This window comes from Oreochromis aureus, linkage group 23 (assembly GCF_013358895.1).
Source record: "Oreochromis aureus strain Israel breed Guangdong linkage group 23, ZZ_aureus, whole genome shotgun sequence".
NCBI lineage: Eukaryota > Metazoa > Chordata > Actinopteri > Cichliformes > Cichlidae > Oreochromis > Oreochromis aureus.
Genome location: NC_052963.1, coordinates 17162384 through 17175579, shown reverse-complemented (window position 1 = coordinate 17175579; position 13196 = coordinate 17162384). Strand labels below are relative to the sequence as shown.

General features: G+C 41.9%; 1 protein-coding gene across 2 annotated transcripts in view; it reads right to left on the bottom strand.

The window, feature by feature from the left end:
* Positions 1-507: 507 nt before the first annotated feature.
* Positions 508-13196, bottom strand: part of LOC116327085 (TSC22 domain family protein 1-like) — a 28896-nt gene continuing 16207 nt past the window's right edge. The window contains exons 1-3 of one of the 2 annotated variants that reach the window (XM_031748558.2): positions 4538-4866; positions 4299-4350; positions 508-2509 (exon numbers count right to left, since the gene is read on the bottom strand). In XM_031748558.2, coding sequence (XP_031604418.1) covers positions 2261-2509; positions 4299-4350; positions 4538-4659 — 423 coding nt within the window. In that variant the 5' untranslated portion in view covers positions 4660-4866 and the 3' untranslated portion in view covers positions 508-2260. Of the gene's footprint in view, positions 2510-4298; positions 4351-4537; positions 4867-13196 lie in introns of those variants that run through there. The other variant, XM_031748556.2, reaches the window with a different exon arrangement.

Below are 13196 nucleotides of genomic sequence, written 5' to 3'. Positions count from 1 at the left end.
CTCAACTTTCCCTGCAAAATGAAACTAGCGGCTGATTTTACCCGTTTAAATATAATGCACTAAAAACGGGGCGGGACCTCCGTTGTAACGTATTTCAGTGTCAAAATCCATCTTCGGCTCCTCAGCCGTCGTTCTACATTTTTCCTGCTCACTCCACCTTTGCGCGTTCTCGCAATTAGCGGGCACGTCCATGTGAATCGGGCGGATGGGCGGGCCGACCATAGGGTTCTGTTGGGGAGGCTCGGCCATATAGAACCAATGAGACACCCGTGTAATATATAAATATTTACGTAGTAGACTCCATTTGCGCATGCGCAAGGAGTTTTGGCAGAGCCAGCCATTCATGTTGTAAACTGGGAAGCCATAAATATAAATGACCGTTTTTCTAATTAAATCTATAATACCTATAATTTTTCAGCTTCCATAGGAGAAAAGATGTAAACATATGATAAATTTATGACTTAAAAAAAAACAAACAGACAAAAAAACCCCAAAAAACATTCCCAGTTTTTGTCATGTTTTTCTTTTTTTATTTGAGGTGCAACTGTCTAGTGCAATTGTAACGTCACATTTGTGATGGGCTGAGGAACATGCACAAAACATCAACATACTTCTGCTGCTGGGCATTTTCCTTTTCTTTTTTTTTTTTAAGCCAGATGTCTCGTTATTGTGTTCAGTGCTCCAGTTGCACTATGAGCAACTCAAACACTTGGCTGTACAAAAAAACAAAACAAAAAATAATGCTAAGATTTATTTAAAAGAAAAAAAATAAACAACAAAAAACTACACACGTCTCCAAATGGTTAAAGAGTCCAGATCATTTGAGCGAGTGAGTTTGAAGCGACGGCAGATACAGTACAAGGCCGTGTGTCACCACAGGAGAGACAGCATCTTAGTGTGGAGGTAAAAGGTCCTCTTCTGTTGCCACCCTGAGTAATGACATCACAGGTAGATCAGAGAAAAACCTGGCCATACCATAGATATATATACAAAAGAGTAGAACAACAACAACAACAACAACAAAAACAAGGCTTCTATATATGTATCTATGGTTGGAAACCAGGCACTTGGCAGAGTTGAACTGGAAAATTTTCACCTATACAAAGATCACTAGCTAGAAACAGTCATGTCCTATCGAACTGCCTTCCTGCCATTTATTTTTACAGATCACTTGGACATTATTACATTAACAAGAACAAAAACAAAACAAAATTAATAGGACAGACAAAACAAGCTTCTCCCAGGCCTCTTTAAAAAAAACAAAAAAAACAAAACAAAAAAAAAAAAACATTGATCCCCTGCATAAATCTTTAATGCGCTGTCTGAGAAAGAACAGGGAGGGGGTGTCAAGGGTGGGCAACGTGGACCTCAAACTCAGTTCTCAAAGTGAACAATGAGAAGCAGCTGATATTTAATTCATAGATTTTATGACCATCCTCCCCTTCAAGAATGTCAAGACTGGTGATCCTCAGAGACCCGGGACTTTCCCGGATTCAGGGTGGGTCATATGAATCTTCTGTCATCCGTTAAAAGTCCGCTTGGAAAAAAAGTGCGACAGGAAAACAGGAAGATGTTGAATTAAAAAAAACAAACAAACAAACAAACAAAAAAAAACCCAAAACCCCCCACTGTGCGCTGATGGACAGTCAGGGTGAGGCAAGGCGGGGCGGGGGACGATGGCACACGTTTTCAGCAGGGAGGGGGTCACACCGCGACGTATTCAACGGCACTGACAAGATCCTGCTTCTTTGATTGGCCGGGCCCTTGGTTAACTCCTCCCGCCCTCCTTTTTTTTTTTTTTTTTTTTTTTTTTTTTTTTTTTTTAAGCGGCCCTGAAGATGGTGGCATGGTCGGTTCCTGTTAGCTCTGGCCCTTTCCCCGCATTGTTGTTGTCACCATGATGATGATGATGATGATGATGATTACAACGACAACCAGCATGACAACGAGGATTGTCTTAAGCGGGTGGTTAAAAGTCAGAAACGAGGCAAAGACGCGCACACAGACGCACACACATACACGCGCGCGCACTTACACATCGGTGTGACTCCAAAGTCAGTTAAATAAAATGTGCAACAAAAGAGAGTGGTTCATCCTCCGGCTGAGTCCAAGTGTGTGCTCCTCCAAACACTGGCAGAGTCTTGATGCTAGAGTCTGTTCACAGTATGACGAGACTCCTTTCTCCTCCTCCTCCTCCTCCTCATCTTCTTTCTTCCATCCCCCCGGTCTCTCATCGTCAGGGGGCTCTCCAATGTCTGGGTTATGCAGATGGGCCGGAGCTTTGCGTGGAGGGGCCAGCCGGGACCGGAGGTTGGGCGGTGCCGGTCGGGGAGCCGCCAGTCTGGACTTGAGCCTGGAACTGAGCCATCTGCTCGGGGCTGGCCAGGGTCTTGAGCAGATTGTTCTCCTGCTCCAGCTGAGTGTTGCGCTCGATCAGCTCTTTGATCTGCTCCTTCAACACCTCCACCTCCTCGCGCACGGCGTACATCAGGTGGCTCTTCACCAGATCCTGGAGGAAGAGGGTGGGGGATAAAGAATGAGTAAATAATACAGCGGCACTGGGCTCCTTACACAACAACAACAACAACAACAATTACAAATGTGCTTCTTTCCACTTTATATTTCCAGTCAGAAGTGAAATTATTGAATGTTTACTGGCTGGTTGTTCAACAGAAAGCTCAGCTAGCAACAAATACGGTCATTTTAAGCTAAATTAAATCTCAAACTGTACTATTTGAGGCTTCTTAACCCCTTTCAAAATCAGTGTTGCACACAGTTTGAGACTTCTACATCAGTGTGATATGGATGTGTCAGAGGTGCACGCCCCCAAAAAACTGAATAAGTTGCACAATACAGTTTGAAGCAATAGATTGCAAAAAAAAAAGGATGTAGCAAATATGACAAATTAAAATCCATATATGTAAATTAATATTTAATTAGTTAAAATAAACTGTCAGAAGGTTCAGTAAACAAATAAATTTTCTGGCAATTATTTCACAGTTCAGGCTTTAAATGGTTACATTTAGATTTTCAGGTTCAGTCAGGTTTTGCATTTTTGTTGACATTTTATAAAACATACTAAAAGAAGAAGCCCATGAGTGGACTACAAATGTAAAGTTTTTTCACCTGCCACGAGTCTGCAGCTGTACTTCAGGTTATTACTTGCACTAAATGAAAGAGTAAGTAATGCACAAGTGTTTACATTGAGACATTTAGTGGCTTGGGGTGGCTATTTTGGTGAATCGCAGCTTCACAATTTCATTTTCCCCCCAGATCTGTAAGCAAACACATTGAAAACATTTGCAGGATTTGGCATTTCCAATATGACTAAATGCCATTTTCCTCCACTTTACATCACTGTGAGGTAAATATTTATGCATGTTTTGTTCAATATTTCAGACTTTTTATCAGCAAAAGGGTTGGAAATTATTCGGCATGCTTGCACAATGCACTTAACCGTGTTTTAATTTAATCGGAGTAATTCTTGCAGAATAAAAACAAGCAGCTGCTGGAGGAAATGTGTGACACAGCAAAGGCTAAATTAGCATGAGTCTTGCAGGGGCTCGTGCCAGCTGTCTCAGCAGCATGAGGAAAACAAGGGCGACATGAACTCCTGCAGAAACAGCTTCACAGATTATTCCCATGACGACGATGACGGTGATGATGAAGGCAGAACAGAGCTGAAGGGGGATTTGGGTTTAATAATCTGAGCATCCCCTCCTTGGTGGACCCTCCTTCTTCCTCCTCCCTGCCCTGATATGTAGCAACTAGGGAACAAAATGTTCCTGCACCGGAGTGGGAGGAGCCAATCAGCGGCCGAGTTATTTATACCGCGCGGAGGGGAGGCTCCTGCTTGCCTAGCAACACTTGGAAACTAGAGAGAGAGAAGGGCCGTATGTAGATGTATTGGGGGGGGGGGCGTGTGAACCTGAGCCTGACTCAAACTGAGCTACCAGAGAGCTCGAGGGTCATCGGTACAAATCGCGACAGAGCAGAAAGCTTCCCCGCAAACCCGCAGGTGCACTAGCGCGCAAAAAAAAAAAAAAGAAAAGAAAAAAGCTTCTGACGCATCTGCATCTTAATTTCTAAAAAGCTTTTTCCAGTCTCCAGTGCTCTGTGCACACTACACTGCATGCAGTGCAAGAAAACGCGAAAATAAAAAGGCAGGAGGGGCACAGTTTACCGCTGTAGGTGCTCGGGTTACATAACACCACAGGGCTGCAAGTACTGCAGAAAGCATACTGCAGATGGTTTAAAAATAAATACATTTTTTTAAAGGGGTACAAAGTGTCACCTACCATTGCTTGCTCGATCTTGTTGTCGATGGCCACCACACTTGCACCCGAGGAGCTGCAAGACAGAGAGAGGAAAACCTGTTTGATGATGATGCAACATTAGCTGTGACCACTGCGGCTGTTGTTTTTCTCCTTCTCCCCTTAAAGACAGCGCTGAGAGAGATTTTAAGTAGTCTGCAAAGGCACCTTCCCCCCTTCTAATCTTCTGCTCACAGCCTCAAAGACAGAGTGCTGACATTTACCTATTATCAACCCTGACTGATGCACTCTCCTTCCCAAGCGCAGAGGACAGAAACGAAATCGAGAAATTCCTCAGTTGACAAACGCCAAGGTCCATCGCCACCGTGTAGCACTGGGAGCTCATGCTATCCCGTCCATTAAAAGCCCCGCAGGCGACGCATCGTGTGTACAAACTGGGACTCCGGCGGTATAAAAGTAGAAAAAACAGCGCATTATTGAGAGCTGGGTGCTGCCACTGCTCTCCGGGCGACCGGCCGGGAGAGAGCACACAAAGACTGAAAGCGGCGGGCTGCAGCTCCGCTCCCTCTCTCCTTGATGCATGCGGGAAAATAGCTCCAGCAGCCCTCTGATTGGAGAACGAGTTAGCTCATTTGCATAACACATGCGGCTGGCTGGCGCCTGATTGGCGGAGAGGAAGCTGCTTATAACAATTTATGCGACATATTTTTTAGCTATCCCAGGGGGTGTCAAACATGAGACCCGGGGGCCCAGAATCGGCCGACAAAGACTCCAATACGGCCTACCGGATGGTTTTGGATAACGTGAAGTAGGACATACATATTTGGATTTTTAATGTTTGTTGTTTTGTTTTGTTTGTTTTTTTACAGCTTCTCTTGCTGATAAAGAACTCCCCCATGGCTATTCATGCTACGACAGAGTAATTACTTAATATATTAAAAAACATAATGACAGAAAATTACTGTCCCCCACCCACCCCCACTATCTACAGTAGAAATGTAGATGGGACATTTTTCTGTCCTTTTAAAACAAAAACCTTGTGTTTTATAATTTAAAAAAAATAGTCCATCACAACCTTTTCTGTAATTTTACCCATATCATACAATATAAGCCCAGAGTCATGCTGACTCATGTCTCCCATTTACTCCAGCAGAATTTCTTTATCATATTAATAAACTGGGGCGTGATGTTTAAACTGCACTACTTTATCTTACATTGAGATATCTTGGAGATTAAATGTGTAATTGAATGTTTGTACACTGACAGTTCTTTTTTTTTTTTTACTTTTACTGGTCCGGCTCCCATTGATATCAAACTGGGCTGTATGTGGCTCACTAAATAAAACAAGAACATCCCTGTTTTATCTGTCACACTTCAGAGTTATTACAGTTGTGTTTTCTAATTAGCTTTTATTTTTTTATTTCACTTCACTTTATTTCACTGATTATGACTTCTTATTGTATGGAAGAAATATGTCCCACGTAAGTTTTAGGAAAATCAGCACAAATATTACAATAAAAACATACTTCTTGAAAGCAGTTGACTCAGTAAAGCATTAGACATCCAAATTGTCATTAATCATGTTCGTCAATCAGGCAAGTTGTAACACTTTGTTTTTTTTAAACAGACTAACAAATACTAAAACGAGTATTTCCTCCATATTTTTTTTTATTTTCATTAGTTTTCCAAGTTCACAAAATCATTTTAGGAAATGTAACTTGACCAGTTCGACTTAGTTTTTCTACATGATAAAGAAACACTGTTATATTTAATGGCAGAAGTGTGTCAGCATGACTCTTGGCTTAAACTGAAGGAAATACATATTTTAAAATGACAGTAAAGGTTCTGTTAGCTTATTGTGCAGACTGTCCTGTGATCATAAAATACATAAAATAATAAAAAACTGAAAAAACCAATGCATTTTTACAATAGATGAAAAATGTAGTGAAAAAAAAAGTGTAGAGAAAAAGCAAAAAATTTCCATCATCTACTTGTTTATCTACTTAGTTGTTATTTATGTACTTTATTTGCTTTCGTGTAGTATGAATGACCATGAGGAAGGTCTTTATCAGTAGTAAAAGCTGCAAAAGATAAAAATACAGTTAAAGATCCAAGATTTATGCTCCTCCTTCACATTTTCCAAAACTGACCAGTGGGCCAGATTGGAGTCACTAGTGGGCAGATTCTTGCACCGGAGCCTTATGTTTGCCGCCGCTAAAAGAGGGTCACACAATAGGGCAGCTGTTCAGACACAACAAGCCTTATTTTTGCTTTCTCACATCATACACAGGATAAAAATGTAATGCAGGTATGGCAAACCTTCAGAAGCTGTTATGTAAAACAATGTCGCCCCCTATTGGGTGTAAGTTGTGTATTAAAGCCACTCATACATCTGAATGCATTACTGGCCCTACCACGGGCTTTGAGCAAATGTTATCAAACTGACCAGGAGTTGACCCTAAAAGCAGGTAAAAGCCGACCTCGGCACTGGCCAGATGTCAAAGATAAATATAAACACAAACACTGAAAGTCTGCCGAGTGGTTTTCATGTTTCATACCAAACAGTGCAGCAGCTTTTTCTCCTCTCCAGGCCTGTTTGATATGTGGATGCACTCTGCTGTACAGTCACACTGGACCACCCTCTCTTCTTTGTTAGCGAGGAGGCGTTGTTGCAGATTATTTATAAACTCCCTCTTGCTCTTCTTTTGCCAGAACAACGATTCAGCTGGAGGAAAGCTCAGCACTGAATTTCTTTAACTGTTAATCATTAAACAGAAACGAATGGGTGTTAACCCAAATTCAGCAATTTGCAGTTCGTTGCTGTCACAGATTTTATTTTTTTTGTAAAGCCAAGTCAAGATTTCAGGTCACTGTCTTAAAAATTTGACTTATTTCTTTGTTTTGTTTTTTAATTTGTTTAGGTTTTTTTTCAGTAGCGGAAATAAACTTCCATAGTTTTCTGATTAATTTCGTTCTAATTTCATTTAAACAACTGGATGGTTTGATTTTTTTTAAACACATTTTTTATGTAATTATTGGGAAATATAATGTGTAATCGCATTAAATATATATTATTCCAGTTTAAATTAATAAAGCAACTCTACCTGAAACATGTTAATTACAACTGTGTAATACTACCACTACTACTACTACTACTACTACTACTACGAGTAAAACAAAACATTAAATGAGGCATAGGAAAACTACAAAGCTGACATCTTTTCTCTCATTAATTAAGGAGTTATTTATTTTTGCCCAGCCCCCAGATTTACTTGTTTAAATTATAAATTAATTAACCATTATTTGCTTTCAGCACTGGTGGAAAAAAATTAGTGGGGGAAAAAAAAGGCAATGACTCTCAAATTAACCCTTCATACATCATCTATATATGATGATGGATTTTTTTTTTTTTTTTTTTTTTAAGCAAAATAGAAATTTCTCAATTTCAAATGTAAATATTTAGTTTCTTTTTTTAATATTCCACCTTGGAAAACTAAAATGTTATGCAGTAATAATTAAAAAACAAACAAACAAAAAAACCCTACCGTGATAATTATATTTCAGATCACTACAAAAGCACAAACCTCACCAATAGGATCAATATTTTCCTTGAATGATCAATCAGATTATTTAAACGTGTGATTTTTACGGTATGGAGGAGTGGACATAAAATAAAGGAAGTAAATTTACTGGAAACAAAGCACGAAAAAAAGAAGCCGTTGCTGTCCTGGCGTTCGTGTTGTGGTTTTTGGTTTGAGCTTTCATTGACTGACTGCACGCATGTAAGAGACTGTAATCAGAGCATGGAACAATCTGCACCTTTTAAGCACCTTAGTTGGGTTATATCTGTCCCTGGCTGGGATATTCATTACAAAAGTAGCCGTGTTTAAACAAGGGAGTGTTGAGGGTTGGAGATCAGACACCTCTCGGAGGGGGAGGACGACGACAAGGCCTGTGGCCTGCTAATATCTTTGTGTTTCACTTCCTCTGGCTCCGTCATTGACTGGCGGCTCTGATGAAGGAACTTTGATAGGATCGAGTGATTTTAGAGAAGTGGAAAAATGACATCTCCAGTTACTTCTGCTTTCCCCCCTTTAGCACACTTCACATCCAAAGGAGTATCATCACATGCTGCGGTGATATCTGCTTATAAAAAGAAAACAATGGGGAGGCGAGGGGGCTGCACGCCAACTATAAAAAGTAGGGTAATTTATCTACTAAAAAAGATTGTTATGCAAATATTTTATTGGGGTCTGGTCGTGTTGAGTGGCTCGTTAGAGTGACTTTAACACAGTGCTTATCACTGACAGTTTGGACTGGAGGGAAAAATGACACTGAAGACAAAGCAGCTACAGCCAGTCACGCCCTCATGCTCTCACAGTCGAGGGTAACATGCACACATAGAAGCAAGACCGCGTTGTCACTGAACACATTGGCAGCTGGAGTTTAAGCGGCCTTTGCTGCAGGTAGAGGTGGGAAACGCATTCACACGCTGATGCTTGTTTATACTGGAAACTGCACCACAAGATCAACAACAGCACACAGACACCTCACCGCACAGCCCCGTTGCCATCTGCCTGTATTTAACCCCACCTAGCTGCCACAAGTCCTCTGACAACGTGACAAAACCACAGCCATCGTTACCTCTTCAGATGCTTCTCCAGCTCCCAGAAGAGCAGCTTCAGGGCCATGCCGTCCCTGTCCTGCTCTGCTGCTCCTGCCCTGGCCAGCCCCTTGTCTCTCATTGATGCAAACCCGCTTCCCCACCAAAGTGTCCCCAAAAACAAACACCACTGCCACCAACACTACCACTGCACCTCCTCCTCTGTCCTCCTGACCCCTGTCCTTTGGGCCCGACCTCCTCACTCCCTTCAGCTGTGGGAGCTCCACATAGGGGTGTCTGACCAGCAGTGGAGACTAGGAGAGGAGTGTGTGCGCGTACACAACAGGAGTGCACCTTAGTGTGTTACGTCCTCCTGATTTGCCTCCTAACTAGGCCTGAATTACAAGTAGAGGCTGAGATGATTGGGTATGTGGAGCAAAAGCATAGGAGGGTGGGCAGTGATGTCACTGCGTAAGGAGTCACGTCACCTCCTCTTCTGTTGTTATGTAAACTGTCAGCAGAGATCAGGGTGATCCATCCAATAGGATGAGCCACTTTTGACCACACCCCCCCCCCCATCAGCACTCTCCTGGCTGCCTTTAAATCACTCCCTTTTGCCCTACACCTCGTCTCCCTTTCATCTTTCCTGTAATAGTCTGTCTTTGATGACAAGAGAGGTAAGCCCTGAATACACTAGACACTTCCCCGCACACCGCAAAGACTCAACTCATTTCGCGGAGAACGTGCACATCTTTAGCCATGCTGCCACCTCTCCTCAGTGGTAGAATACGTGCCCTGAATGTGGGTCCCAGCTACAGCACGCCTCACGTGTACCTCCATACTATCAAAATAAAAAAAAATAAAAAATAAAAAAAAGATGGAGAAACACTTCAGCAAACACAAGCACATACAAAGTCTACACTAGTGTCTGAACAAAGGCCACAATAACAACAAACAGCTGATTGGTCGTTGCCACCATCGTCCATCAGCAGTACAGAGAGCAGCATCGGCTACTGAACTGAAGAAAAGTAGAGAACAAAGAGGGGAAAAGGGCAACCCTGAAGAGTGAAGATGGCGAGGAGCCGTGGGCGCCACAAAATGGCGGAAAAAGGGCACACTTCGGGAGTTTGTTGGTGGGATTCAACTCGATGCACGCAGTGAAATTATTAACCCCATTAGGTGGAAGTCACATCATCTTTTCTTCCCTTAACTGCCAGTGCCACTAATCCTAGTAACAGCTGGAAGTTGGCCGGTATCGGAAATAATCAGTGCAATTACTTTTGACTTGAAGCACCGATGCAAGACGGCCAGCGTTACTGCTCACGCTGTATATCTGTACATTGTGTGCTCGCAGGTCTGGGGTCAGTGTACGCATGCTCGCTTGGAACAAAAGGTCTGAGTTAAGCCTTCACTGATGTTCAGGCAGTTTTACTTTCAGCCAATCGCTGGCGCCGCAACAGACTTGGCTCAGCCAATCGTGGCAGACCTTGACGTCATGACATCGCATATGGGCTGCTCTCATTCATTATGCATCCAAGTCCTTCTAAAGCTTCTCTATGTGGCCTGTACAAAAGTCTGACCTGTATGTTACTGTAGATATTGGACCCTGAAGACTACAGCCTATAAGAACTAATGTAGTAACACTGACAAGCACCTGATGTTTCAGGGACTTTAATAGCAAATTAAAATCCTCTTAATTTTGGCAGTGATACCTTGTTGTGAAACTGCATCAAGCTATGAGACTGACTTAATTAGGTAACGTCCCAAACGCTGCACAAAACAACAAGCAGGAAGCAGTGCTCAATTTAACCCTCGCTTTAGCAACGCACCTTTGCAACAGCTTCACCCTTCTCTTCATTCAATACAAGCAGAACTGGACCAACACTGTTGTCCACCTTTTTGTACAGCTCCGAGCAGAAGGCAAAACAGTGGTAGGCTACATCGTTTGCCACACCCTGTGGAGCTTACATAAGAGTGGATGCGCTGCCACAGTGTGGTAGCAGATGATGCAGAGTTTATGTTGTTCACCTAGTTAAATATATTAGTCTAAATATAATGTTTTGCTTCTTTTTGGGGGGTTAAATTAATTTGAATATATTTTCTCCCATTTTTATTTTCATTTAGTTCCCACACTGGGTTTGCTTATTTCAATTTACATGTAGTTTAAAAAGTATTTAGTTTTAAATAGTTACATTTTTCATGTTACCATCTCGCGCCTACACTCTGTATTGTTTCAGTTACTTAATACCTTTTTCTCTTAGCCCTAGTTTAAATTCATATTTCAGTTAACTAAAATGTTTTGTTTTACACCTTGCTTTAGTTTGATTGGTATCGCACCCAGTTTGTGTCTCCTAGCTTCAGAATTGAGTGTTAGGGCTTTTCTGTTCAACACTGGGAGCTGAAAAGTCAGGCAGTATCAATTTAATCTGCAGGATAGGGACCATTAAAAATAAAAATTGTGGACCGTTAAATATTCTGTAAATCTAGAGGAGCAGCACTGTTCTGTATCTGAAGAATGTACAGGAATAGGAAGAGAGAAATGGAGATAAATGCCAAAACAAGTGAAGCAGAGGATGTCTTTAGGCTTTAGTGGCTTTATGCTGTAGAAAAGTGAGAAACCAATTGCGCCAACAGCAGCGTAAATGCCCTCTAGTGTATTTTACTTCCCTTTATCTATGTTCTGCCTCATAAAAGCATCCAGCTGAGAGTAACTAGCACTTCCACCTCATTTTTATTGTGTGGTTTGAGAGGAAGCAGAGCGGGGCGACCAACACCAGGGCTTTAGAGTGCGACCAATTTAGTCGCATATGCGACTTAATTTCTCAATTGTGTGACAAAAAAAAAAAATCCTAGGTCGCACGGGTGAGACCAGCTGTTCATTACACACACACACACACACAGACACACACACACAAAAAAAAAAAAAAGGTCTCTGCAACTCTTGAAGTCTCCGCGTTATCAACAACAGACACATTATGCCCTTATCATGGTCTAAACCAATCATAGTCAGGGCCGGGACCTCTCTGATTGGCCGTGGTCCAGATATTCTTGCAGTCCTTCGCGTGTGTACGTTTGAAAGTGCAGCTGGATAGAGAGAGGTGAGTAGCTTGAATAACGCTTGAATAACACAAAAGACATAAATGCAGGGCGCGGACCTGATGCATCAGAATTAGTGAGATGTCGGCTTTCTCACCCGACGGCACGTACACGAACACGCAATTGGTGCTGAAAGCAGACAGCTCACAGATTCTGATGCGTCGGGTTCACGCCCTGCGTTTACATGGGGTTTTTTTTGCGCTATATTCTGAGCTGCAGGTTGCTGCTTGCTGCACAGCGCTTTCTCTCAATGTGCTTCAAGAACAGTTTTCTGTCTCAAATCTCTGTTTTCTGCATTATTCATTCGCTAATTACGCACAAGTCATGTACAGTGCTGCTGTTTTTTTGTTTTTTTCCCCCCCAAAAATGACCTCTAACAAGAGGACCTAATTTCTGTTTAATAGCGAAGAAATTTAAACTTTTTAAAATGATGCCAAATTGCAAAACACTTAGCTGTGTCTTTAATAACATCTCTGTAACTTTGCTTTGCTTCACTTCAGCAGCATCAGGTAATGTTCATATGCTGATTCATGGTTTTCCTCAGTTTTTGATCTACTGCAGAATATTTTTAAGGTTATCTGCCTGCTTCATATTTTTCTCCGTTTTATCCTCCGTTACTTTGACACAAAGGCATCTGCTGTGATGCTTACACCTCTGATGAAGTCTCACAAGTGTCAGTACTGATAAATGATCAGAATTATAATATTTCTGACTGTCTAAGTCAAAAATTAATCGAATCGAATCAGGACTTTGTGAATCGGAATCTAATGGATTATAAAGATCAGTGACGATACCCAGCCCTAGTGAGTAGCCTAGGCCGAACAAAGGTGAATGTAGCTGTGGGTAATAAGAAAAAATGTAAAGAACGATTGATAACTTTTTCATTTAGTTAAGGCCTGATCTGTCTGAAATTCATAGCCAGTGCTAGGGCTGTGCGATATGACCAAAATCTCATATCCCGATATTAAGACATCTATCGTCCGATAACGATATAAATCACAAAAATGTAACATTTTCTGTAAATTCTGTGAATGTCGGGCAGCTCGACTTGCGTGAAGTGTTTCCAGCTGGGCGTCGCGTACCTGGAGTCGAGTGTTTTAACTGATGCATGAAACGATACATTTTTAGACATAGGTTGTAACGGCCGCCGTTTTCTTTGTGAGTATTTATTACACAGCGTGCTGCGGGGAAAAGCCTGTTCTAACGTTTGAGTCTAAGGTTTA